This window comes from Orycteropus afer, unplaced genomic scaffold, assembly GCF_000298275.1.
Source record: "Orycteropus afer afer isolate SDZICR_OR568_19922 unplaced genomic scaffold, OryAfe1.0 scaffold00040, whole genome shotgun sequence".
Classification (NCBI taxonomy): Eukaryota; Metazoa; Chordata; class Mammalia; order Tubulidentata; family Orycteropodidae; genus Orycteropus; species Orycteropus afer.
Genome location: NW_006921627.1, coordinates 12,055,928 through 12,066,520, shown reverse-complemented (window position 1 = coordinate 12,066,520; position 10,593 = coordinate 12,055,928). Strand labels below are relative to the sequence as shown.

At 51.1% G+C, this 10,593-nt stretch overlaps 2 protein-coding genes across 2 annotated transcripts; one reads left to right on the top strand and one right to left on the bottom strand.

The window, feature by feature from the left end:
* Positions 1-1,055: 1,055 nt before the first annotated feature.
* On the top strand, positions 1,056-2,554 carry CDCA3 (cell division cycle associated 3). The gene is made up of 5 exons (XM_007937125.1): positions 1,056-1,175; positions 1,416-1,545; positions 1,777-2,070; positions 2,195-2,298; positions 2,399-2,554. The coding sequence occupies exons 1-5, from the start codon at positions 1,056-1,058 to the stop codon at positions 2,552-2,554; spliced, it is 804 nt and encodes a 267-aa protein (XP_007935316.1).
* Positions 2,555-3,703: 1,149 nt separating this feature from the next.
* Positions 3,704-8,849, bottom strand: GNB3 (G protein subunit beta 3). Its single transcript, XM_007937123.2, has 9 exons — positions 8,793-8,849; positions 8,485-8,523; positions 7,215-7,321; positions 7,074-7,137; positions 6,793-6,955; positions 6,614-6,680; positions 6,318-6,519; positions 4,726-4,942; positions 3,704-3,810 (listed from the first exon to the last, which is right to left on the bottom strand). Exons 1-9 carry the CDS (start codon positions 8,847-8,849, stop codon positions 3,704-3,706), a joined length of 1,023 nt encoding a protein of 340 aa, XP_007935314.1.
* Positions 8,850-10,593: the final 1,744 nt, after the last annotated feature.

The following is a 10,593-nucleotide window of genomic DNA, read 5'->3' as shown; positions in this document are numbered from 1 at the left end:
ATTCCATTCCTCTGAGGCATGTGCGCACGTAGAGCAGCGAGGCGAGCCCCCGAGTTTTAGCTGCTCAGACTCTGAGACCCCTATAGTCCTTTCGCGTACCTTCTATTGAAGAGCGGAAGCTGACAGATGTTTAAATCAGTCAATCCCAGAAACTTTTCTGGGGACTGATCCAATCAGAAAATATTAGGGCACTTGTCTTCTTAGTATTTGAAAAAGGGTTGCCCAATGAGGTGGAGCTCTGGTAGCATAGTGGCTAAGACACTTGCCTGCTAACCAGACGGCTGGCGGTTCAAACCCACCAGCCACTCCTCGGAAGGAAGGTTGGGCAATCCTACTTCCGTAGTGATACTGCCTCGGAAACCCAAGGAGGGGTCGCTATGAGTCGGGCCGACTCGACTGCACATAACAGCAACAACAAAATCCTTCTTGCCTCAAAAGAAACCATAACTCCACTTCCAGATGGTTTTGTACATAATAAAGTAATAGTTCATGATTGTTGTTGTTGTTGTTGTTAACAATATCATTTGTTTTTGAAACTCAAAAGTCTCAACGATGAACCGCTCGCACTGTCGTACAGAAATCCCGTTATCAAAGAGGCGTCACCCTGGGCAAGCAAGTCTCTGTCCAATGGCCCCAGGGCGTCCCTGATAGACGTCCTCCCAGCCCAATCCCCACCTTCACCGAGAGGCCTATGGGAGCCGAAGTCAGCTCGACCAATAGGCTCAAGGTAGGGGGCGTGGCGGGAGGTTTGAAACTCAGGTCAGGAGTTGAGGCTCGAGCTCCTGTGGACCCGAAGGTGCCATTGGGGTCTGGTAAGTGATTTGAATAAATCAGAGGTCCTGGGAGGCCCAAGATGTATCTCCTTGTCCGCTGTCTCCTCAGAGAACTTTGGTACAGCGGCCGGGAGATTTCTTAGATGGAAACTGGGAAGATCGGGTGATCTGGGGTCAAAGGTGGAATGGTCGCGGTGAGGGCTGAGACCTGAGTCGCTTCTCGCAGGCATCCCTTCCTCGCCCCGGGCAGGGCCCTGCCCCACCCTACTTTTTCTGGTAGAGATGGGCTTGGCCAAGAGCGTCCCAGTCACTCCAGCGCGGCCTCCGCCACACAACAAACATATGGCCAGAGTGGCGGACCCTCGTTCACCTAGTGCCGGCATCTTGCGCACTCCCATCCAGGTACTCTGGGCTGGGGGTAGGGAAACAGGGAAATGGAATTCTTGGGCTTCGTTTGGCCCTGAGAGAGCCCTCCTGCTCTCTACTATTCCTACTTTGAGGCTTTATTTTCCACATTCTTAGTCTGTGTGGGGTAGGCTGAAAGTCTGAGGACTTTGGTTATTCCTGCTTGGAATATCGGCCTGAGCCTAGGGAGAGGAGAGAGTCATTACCAAAACTTGTTCTAGCCTGTGGTTCTGACAGGTGGAGAGCTCTCCACAGCCAAGCCTACCTTCAGGGAAACAGCTAGAAGGTCCTAATCAGACCCAGGACTCTGATCCCCGCTCTCCTACCCTTGGCATTGCACGGACACCTATGAAGACCAGCACAACTGGTAGGTGTTGGGTCCAGGGAGTGGGTCTCTCAAGACTCCTTCTCAAAGGAGACTCCATTCTCCTGCTTTGGACTCACCTCACTCTTTTCTCAACATTTTGCTCCCTCTCACCTTGAATTTGCTCTTCCTACTCCCTCCCCACCAGGTATGCTCCAAGGCTTCTGTATCTTTACTCCCTTGCTGAATGATTGTATCAGTGGATCATGGTCCCACTTTGTTTCTCTCCTTTAGAACCTCCAAGCCCACTGGTGAAGCATCTGAGTGAAGTATTTGACAGTGAAGCCCCCAAATCAAATCTTTCCCCAGAGCCTGTTCTGCCTCTGGAGACACCTTCATCTTCTGAATTGAACTTGCCTCTGGGTACCCAATTATCCCTTGAAGACCAGATGCCACCTCTGAGCCAAACTGAGCTCCCCTCCAAACAGGTGTTTTCTATGGAGGAAACAGGACAGCGCACAGAAACCCCTGTGGCCAGCCAGGGCTCAGACAGGCCCTTGAGAGACCCTGAGACTCCCCGATCTTCAGGTAAAGAATCTAAGGGCAAGGTGTAGAGAAGAGAAAGTAGGGCTAATGTCTAAGGATGTGTGCAAGAGGAATAAACTGGAAGCCTCTAATTTGGGTCCTGCCTTTAACTCCTTTCTCATCCTAGGTTCTAAGTGTAATAGACGGAAACCAAATAGCAAGGTACTAGGGAGATCCCCCCTCACCATCCTGCAGGATGACAATTCCCCTGGAACCCTGACACCACGCCAGGTAAAGGGAGAGAGGGTGAGAATGACGACTAGGGAATCCAACCCAGAGGGTGGGAGATGCTTTTACCTGGATCTTCCCACTCATACACTGCCTTTTTCAGGGTAAGCGGCCTTCTCCCCTGAGTGAAAATGTTAGGAAACTAAAAGAAGGGGCCAACCTGGGAACTGGACAACTTCTGAAAACTGGAGGACGACCATGGGAGCAAGGCCAGGGCCATGACAAGGAAAATCAGCACTTTCCCTTGGTAGAGAACTAGGTCCTATTTGGCCCCAGCACTGGAATCACCCGGGGCCTAGTGATGTCCTGTGTCCTCTCACCTATTTTCTCCCTAGGGTACTGAGGAAAGGCTTGTTTTCTTTGACTCCCCCTCAACTCTGAGACTGAGAGCTTGATTGGTCTTTGTCTCTTTCATGTTTCTTGTATATTAAAGGAAGTGATTTTTAAATGTTTTTAAATGTTATACCTAAAGCTTGTGCCCTGTCTTCTGTATGTAGAATGGCAGCCTGGAGATCTTTTGTTCCCTGAACTGAGTGTCCCTCTCCTCCCCTGTTAACTGTAAGCGTCTCTTGCATTTCCTCTTTTAAATCCTGGTGTTCTCCCAGGGTTCTATCTTTGGCCCTTTCTTTTTGTTCTCACCAGATGTTCACTCATATAGCTTTAGCTATCACTTACCTATATTCTGGTAACTTCCAGGTCTCTCTAACCCTGATTGCTCTAGGTATTTCAAAAGTCAGTTTGTCTCTAGGGGAGTCCAGAATTGCATTGGGGCCCCATAGCGTTCCAGTCCCAAATCTCTAGTCTCTGTGGAAAAGGGAAACTTCAGCCTCAGACCCCTGAGTTCTTTGGTGAGAAGGAGAGGGGCTATCTCCCATTAAAAGTGAAGAACCAGGAGGGTGAAGAGGAGGAAATGGGATTCAGGTGTTTTGAGAATAGAAGCTAAACATTAAAGACCTACCATGGTGCTACACTTTATTGCAAGTGCTTTAGAAGAAGAAAAAGAAAGCATGAAGAAGGAGACCAGGCCCCTAGTGGTACCAGAGCTATAGTCACAGGGCTGAGCAACCTGTAGTACCACCTAAGTCCAAGCATAGGTAGTGGCTGTGGGGGAGGAATTCTAGGGCCTGGGGCCTCAACTGGAAGCCTGTTAGGCCTACAAAGAGCTGGAGAAGGGTCAGATGTCCTTGCTTAGTAAGGGAGAGGCTGTCGGGCCATGGGGAAGGGAGGCTAGGGGAGGAGATGCCTCTCTGTCCCTGATGCTGCCTCCCAAAGGCACACTCCCCACGCTCCCCACTGCCCTCAAGAGAGAAAGCTTGATGGGAATGATAGCTGGGATATGAAAGAAAACCCCAAGGGAGGGTTACGGCTGAGTGTCTTCATGGCCTTCCACTTCTTTCCTCTAACCTCCTCAGTTCCAAATCTTGAGGAAGCTGTCCCAGGAACCAGTGGCCATAGCCATTCCATCAGCTGTGATCCCCAGGCAGCTGACCCTGTTGTCATGGCCAGAGAGAATGCCTGAGGAAGAGGGAAAGGTGTCAGCCTGCCTTCCTGCACTGTTGTGGAAGGGAGTGTGGTGTGTGTGTGTGTGTGTGTGTGTGAGTGTACAGGGATCCTAGGTTGGTAGGCTGGGCAATGGGCTCTTCAGCCCTTGGAGAAGACTGAAGAGGATTACCTTAAGAAATGGGATTTTACTTGAGGCCAATCTCTCAAGATCCTGGGATGAGATGGGGGCAGGGGCCAGTGGCCAGATGGGACAGGAAAAAGTTGGAAGTATCAGAGGGCTATGAGAAAAGCCAAGGGGCCAGGGTGGTATCCCATTCCTTGATGGGTGTTGGAAAGCAGGGAAGGCAACCCTTTAGTCCTGTCCCTTGTTTCCAAATGAAGAAATTGCAGCCAAGAAATTCACCTCAGGACACTCAGGAAGTAAATGAATTATGATTTGGATGCTGACTCTGGCCTGTGTTATTTTCATTCACCACCCGGCCTCTCCTAAGAGACACAGCCATACTACCTGATTCAATTTTAGGCCAGGCTGGTCCTAGATATGCCCCTAGGTTGAAGTCAGGGCCCTCAGGTTACTCCAGAGCTCCTTAATTCTGTTCTCTTCCATGTTTCTCTGAGGGTGCCTTTGTCTGAAACCTCAAGAAACCCAGAACTGACTGACAGTCAAGGTCCACAGAGCTGGGAATGAATCCTTTGGCAGGGACAGCCATTGCACTGGTAGGGGACAGTCTGCTTAGAGCAACTTTTCTTTGAGAGAAGATGGTTGCAGACTGGGGGCCAAAAGGTACTAGATTTTAGGGTTAGGGCTCAGGGTTGCCCAGTAATTAGGGGACAACAAGCAGGTCCCAACAAGGGGAGCTGGTGTGAGGGTACAGAAAGGGGAGGGTCCTTTCAGCTGAGGTGGCAGTAAGTGGGGCTGGCCCTTACCCACACGCTCGCCCTTCATGGAGTCCCAGACATTGCAGTTGAAGTCGTCATAGCCTGCGAAGAGCAGGCGGCCACTGAGGGAGAAGGCCACAGATGTGATGCCACAGATGATGCTCTCATGGGAGTAGGCGGTCAGCTCCTGGTCTGCCCGCAGGTCAAACAAGCGGCAAGAGGCGTCGTCTGAGCCTGTGCAGATGGCCTCTCCGTTGGGGAAGAACTGAGGGGGCAGGGGGTCCAGTGCTCAGACCTGGGCAGCCACTGCCTCTCCTGCCCACTGCCTGGGCTCCAGGGCAAGCTGCTTCCCTCAGCCTTTCTGCCTGTCCCTTCCCCTACACTAAATGGAAAGGAGCCACCACATTGTATCATTATTCACCACTAACATTTATCATGTGCCAGCTGCATGCCTGTGGCTTCCCCTATACTCCTTCATTTGCTCCTTACTACAGTGCTCTGGATGGCATAGAGGTTAAAGTATTTGGCTGCTAACCAAAAGGTCGGTAGTTCAAACCCACCAGCCACTCCACAGACAAAGGATTAAACAGTCTGTTTCTGTAAAGATTTATAGCCTTGGAAACCCTATGGAGCAGTTCTACTCTCCTCTACGTAGGGTCACTATGAGTTGAAATAGACTCGATGGCAGTGGGTTTAGTTTTTTGTTTACAGGCATCATTTCCATGTGGGAAGTGAGAGTAAGCTCTGTGGCTTACCCAGGTCACATACCTCCTACTACTTCAATAATGGGGCTGGATCAGGGCCAGGTAAAAATGCATAACCTGACTTTCATCATGATAGTCATGACATATCACATAAACTCAGACTGAGGGAAGTATGACATCAAATTCATTTGTACTCTTTAGTACAAATGAATTTCATGAAAGACAAAGGAAAATTAAAGAGGTGTTTCCATTAAAGTTGACTAAAGAGATATGGCAAGGAAATGCAATATATGTTCTTGGATTGGATCCTGGACAGGGAAAAATTGCTATTATGACATTATTGAGATAATCTGAATATAAACTGAATATAGTTGAAATCTGAATATAGACTATAGATTAGAATATAGTATGTATCATTGTTAAAGTTCCTGATTTTAAGGATTATACTGTGGTTATCTAAGAGAATAGCCTTGTTTTTTTAGGAATTGCATACCGAAGTACTTAAGGAGGAAAAAGGCATGTTGTCTGCAACTTACTCTCAAAAGGCCTAGGGGAAAAAAAATCTGTACCTACATCTATGTGTATATCTATTTCTCTATGGAGAGAGAGAAAGCAAAGGTGGTTAATGTTAACTGTTAGTGAATGTTAACCGGAAGGCTGGCAGTTCAAACCCAGCAGCCACTCCTTGGAAGGAAGCTTGGGCAACCTACTTCCGTAGTGATATCTTGGAAACCCAAGGAGGGATCGCTATGAGTCAGATCTGACTCAAACGGCAGTGAGTTTTGAGTTTAGTGAATGTAAACTGTGGGTCAAGGGTATATGGAGGTTCTTCTTACTAATCTTGAAATTTTTCTGTAAGGTGAAATTATTTCAAAATAAAAAGCTGTGTGTGGGGCAGGGTGGTCCTGGGGAGTTGGAGCAGGGAGGGGAGCTCACGCAGATGGCGTTGATATCCGACTCATGGCCTGTGAAAGTCTGACGGCAGGTCCCCTCCCGCACGTCCCAGAGCTTGGCACTGGCATCACAAGCCCCCGAAATGAACAGTTTGAAGTCAGGAGAGACAGCCAGGCTCATGCAGTCACCTGTGTGTCCCACAAACACAGTCTTCTGCTGCCCGGTCTCAATATCCCACAGGGCACTGCCAGGAGGGAGGAAAGACATCACAGAGAAAGGCCATGCTTGCACCAGGACAGGACTGCCTCCCAAACTCCAGCACCCACATCAGTCCTCACCATGTGGTGTCCCCAGAGCTGGTCACAATGTTGTTGTCATCCAGGAAGCGGCAGCAGGAGAGATAACCTGGGGGGGGTTGGGTTAGTGAGAAGGACAGGGCCCTGTCTGTAGAGCCACAATCCACCAGGGGTCTGGGGCTTCCTGGATCTTTCTGGAGTGGAAGAGAGGGTCTGCTCACCTGTGTGAGCAGAGAGCTCCCGGCTGACCTTGACGTTACCCTCACGGGATTTGAGGTTGTAGATGGAACACATGTTGTCCAGCCCCCCACACGCCACAAAGTTCCCTGATGGGGCATAGGCACAGGTCATGACCCAGGAGGATCGGAGCGGGATGGCGTGTACCTGTGGGGAAGGCAGGTGTGGGCAGAGGAAGACCTGAGCTGAGCTTCCAGGTTGGTGTGGGTAAGAAGGGTAGGAATAGTGCAGAAGGATTCAGTGGTCAGGGAGGCAGGGCTGGTACCTTATTGGTGGTGTAGGTGTCCCACACGATCAGCTTCCCATCTTGTGAGGCACTTACCAGCAGCCTGGGGGAGAGGGTACCTGTGTCACCCAAGCATCTCTTTCACACTTTCCCACCCCTTCTGGGTCCTCTGAGCCTCACTTGGAGTCAGTGGCCCAGTGCATGGCATAGATCTTGGCCAGGTGTCCCCTTAGCGTCCGCCGTGTCCGCATCTGGACTCGTCCCACAACTTCCAAGCCAGACACCAGCTACAGGGAAAAAGACATCAGAAATCAGGTGAGCAGGGGACATGCCCAGATCTGTGTCGCAGCCATTGATCTATACAAGTTTCTTCTCCATGCCAGGCCTTAGAGAAGTAAGTCGCTGCCCTACTAGAGTGGGACACAGACACTGCAGTGTCAGTGGTGTGTTAGTAAGTGTGGACAACAGCTTCTCCATCAGGGGGTAGAAGAAGAATGAGGGGAGTTGGGTGAGTGGTTTTCATGATGTCAATACTCCCAACTTGGCCAGTTTCAAGTAATTGAACATGGAAGTGATGCACACAGTGGGCTCTTCCCAGCTCACTATTGCAGCATGGCCAACTCTAACTGGGTACCTAGGATGTCACCATGACCCTGGACTGCACCTCTTGGAACTTGTGGTCCTTTGCCCTATAAACTCTAACCAGTTTTTAGACTAGGCTGGGGTTCTAGAGTCCACAGACCTGGCTCGCCGTTTGCTTGCTTGGTGATCTTAGGCAAGTTTCTTAACGTCTCTGAACTTGCTTCCCTACCTGCCAAACGAGGCTTATCATAGCGCCTACCTCACAGGATCTTCATGAAAATTAAATTAGATTTGTACTTAAGCAATTTAGCCCAGTGTCTGACTCAAGGTATGTGTTCAGTAAATGTCTCTCCTATTATCAACTTATTCAATCCAATCTAAGATTCCCATCAACTCTAAGAAGCACTGTTATTTTACACATCACTAAGAAAGAGAAAACGCTGCCAATTATACTCAAAAGGCATCATCCACTGTTGGATGCATCTTGATTTCAGAATACAAAAAAAAATATGTACCTTAGAATTGATGAAATACTGCATTAGACAACTATTAGCACTATATTATATTAGTGTATTGGTGTCTCTAGTGCTTTGTGATTTACAAAGTGTCTTCATCACTCTCTTTATTCCCATGATCCTGCCAGGGGGGCAGAATCACTTATTTTGTGGATGAGAATAGTGTCTGAGTCTTGGTATCTTTAGCATCTAATATAATGCCTGGCCCGGAGGAGCTCTCGCTAAATGTTTGTTGAATTAATTAATTAGTGCCATTTCTCATTCTGAGGACATGCTGTACCTGGTTATTGCTGCCCAGGGAGTTCCCATTCCCACCCCTCATGCCCTGCCCTCAGGGGGACAGGAGGTCTCACCTCTCCCAGAGTACTATCAGCACAGGCTTTCCTGGCATCCTAGGGGGGAAGCAGATATCAGGGGAGGGTGAGGGCAGGGTAGTGGTGGGTGGGTGTGTGGGCCTCTGAGGGTAGGTGGGCTTGGGGCTCTGGGGTTTGAGGGAATATGCAATGAGATCCAAGTTCATGAAGTCTCTGGTCATTTCCAGGTCAGTGGTCTCTAAGGTGGCCCTCAAGACCAAATCCAGCCCCCGCCCCCAGGCCACACTCCCTCATGTCCCTGCTTCTATGTTTTCTAGGGACCCCCAGTGGGAGAGCTCTGGGGTTACTGCAATCTGCTTCTTGAGCTGTTCTGCCTCCTGCCGCAGTTGCTCCATCTCCCCCATGGCTGACAGGTCAAGGAGTTATTTCGGCTCCTGCCAGGAATGTGGAGTGGGTGTTAGGGAACCCCCAGCAGGCCATGTTGTCCCTCACACCCTACCCGACTCCTCACGAGGGCTGAAGCCTATGCCAAGAAATAGGAAAATGGCTGGGATGCCCATGCCCCCTCCCAACCCAGGCCCTCCAAGTTTGGAGTCCTATGCATCTAGTCTGAGTCCTCCCTGCAGCCCCCCAACCCCAGAGCACAGAGCCCGGGCAGCTTCCTCTTACTTGGGCTCTGACTGGACCTCTCCCAGGTTTCCAGCTCCGGTTCCCGGGCACCTCCTCACTCCCTTAGCTGCAATGCCTGCACGTCACCTGCCCCACTCTGTTGCCAGAGGAGCTGGCCTGGCCTGGCCCTGACTGGGACGAGGGGGAGCTGGGTGGGGAGGGTGGTGACAGGGAAGGGTAGGGCCAGCAACGTCAGGCAAATGAAATCAGCTGGCAGGGATGGGGGGGTGAGAGGACAGAGCGTGGTGCGCTGCTCAGAGAGACCCGGGCACAACCCAGGGGAGGGGTGACAGTGGGAGTGGGGATCTATATAGGAGAGCAGTCCCCCACAACCAGCCTGAGAGGGAGGGAGGTTGATGGTTGATGGGGTGCCTCCCTGCTCAGTCTCTCTGCAGCCACAGATAAGAGCATCAGGTCTCCTGGGATTAGAACAAAGCTGTGAGGATTAAGGGTTGGGGTTTGGGAGGCATGCAAAGGAGCAGCAGCAGCCACAGCTCCAGTGGCCCCCCCAGGCTGGTCCACCAGAGGTGATGATCTTGGCAATCAGGGCCCACCTAGCAACTAGTCCATGAGCCTGGGTATGAGTGTCTAAGACGGCTTTATTGTCAGTACCCCAAAATTTTATTCTTTAGCTCAGGGCGGTAGGGGAAGAGGTTATGGTGACTATGGGGAGGGTGCAGGCAGGAGTTGAGATTAGAAGGGACTGATCTGGATAATCCTCCTTCTCAACAAACCCCAACCAGCTGCCCTTGGGTCTGATCCTGGAGTGGGGTGGGGAGAGGTACAGGGGATCCAGAGAGAAGGTTGTCAGGCCTGTCTCTGCATTTGGACTGCAAGTGGAAGGCAACCCCAACCCCTGCTCCCAGTCTGGGGAACCCCTTTTTTGCCACCATTACTCACAGACCCTGCTGGGGCTGTGAAGGCAGGAGCCAAAGGGGCCTGGCTGCCCCAAGCCTCAGCCAAGCTCAGAGAGGGAAGATAGGGCTTAAGAGTTGGAGGCCCAAGGAGCAGCTGTCAGGGGCTTGGGTGCATTTGCATGAGGGGAGCAGGTGGCTGAGATTTCCCTGACAAATCTCAGGCTTGAGTAGCCCCGCCTCTGGGAGGCCTAGAGACACCTGTCTCCTCCCAGGCCTGCCATAGCCACCCCCACCTCCAGCAACCACAGAACCCGTGATATACCCAGCAGGGCCCCTGGCTGAGGGATCTGCACGTTCTTTATTGCACAGGCTGGGAGGGGTGCAGGGTTGTCCTTCCCTCTTGTCTTCCTCACTTAAAGCAATGAGTCCCCTGCCCCTTGCCATTTCTGTTCAGTGAAGCACACTGTCCTTTGTCTGTCCCAGGGCTGAAGACTGGTCAGCTGGGGCCAGGCCTGGTGAACTCTGGGCTAGTCTGTGCAGTGTCCTCTGAGGCCTGGGCTGGGATGGACCCTGTGGATCCCAAGATGGCTCACTGTTCTGCTCCTGATGTCATAGGGGCTTC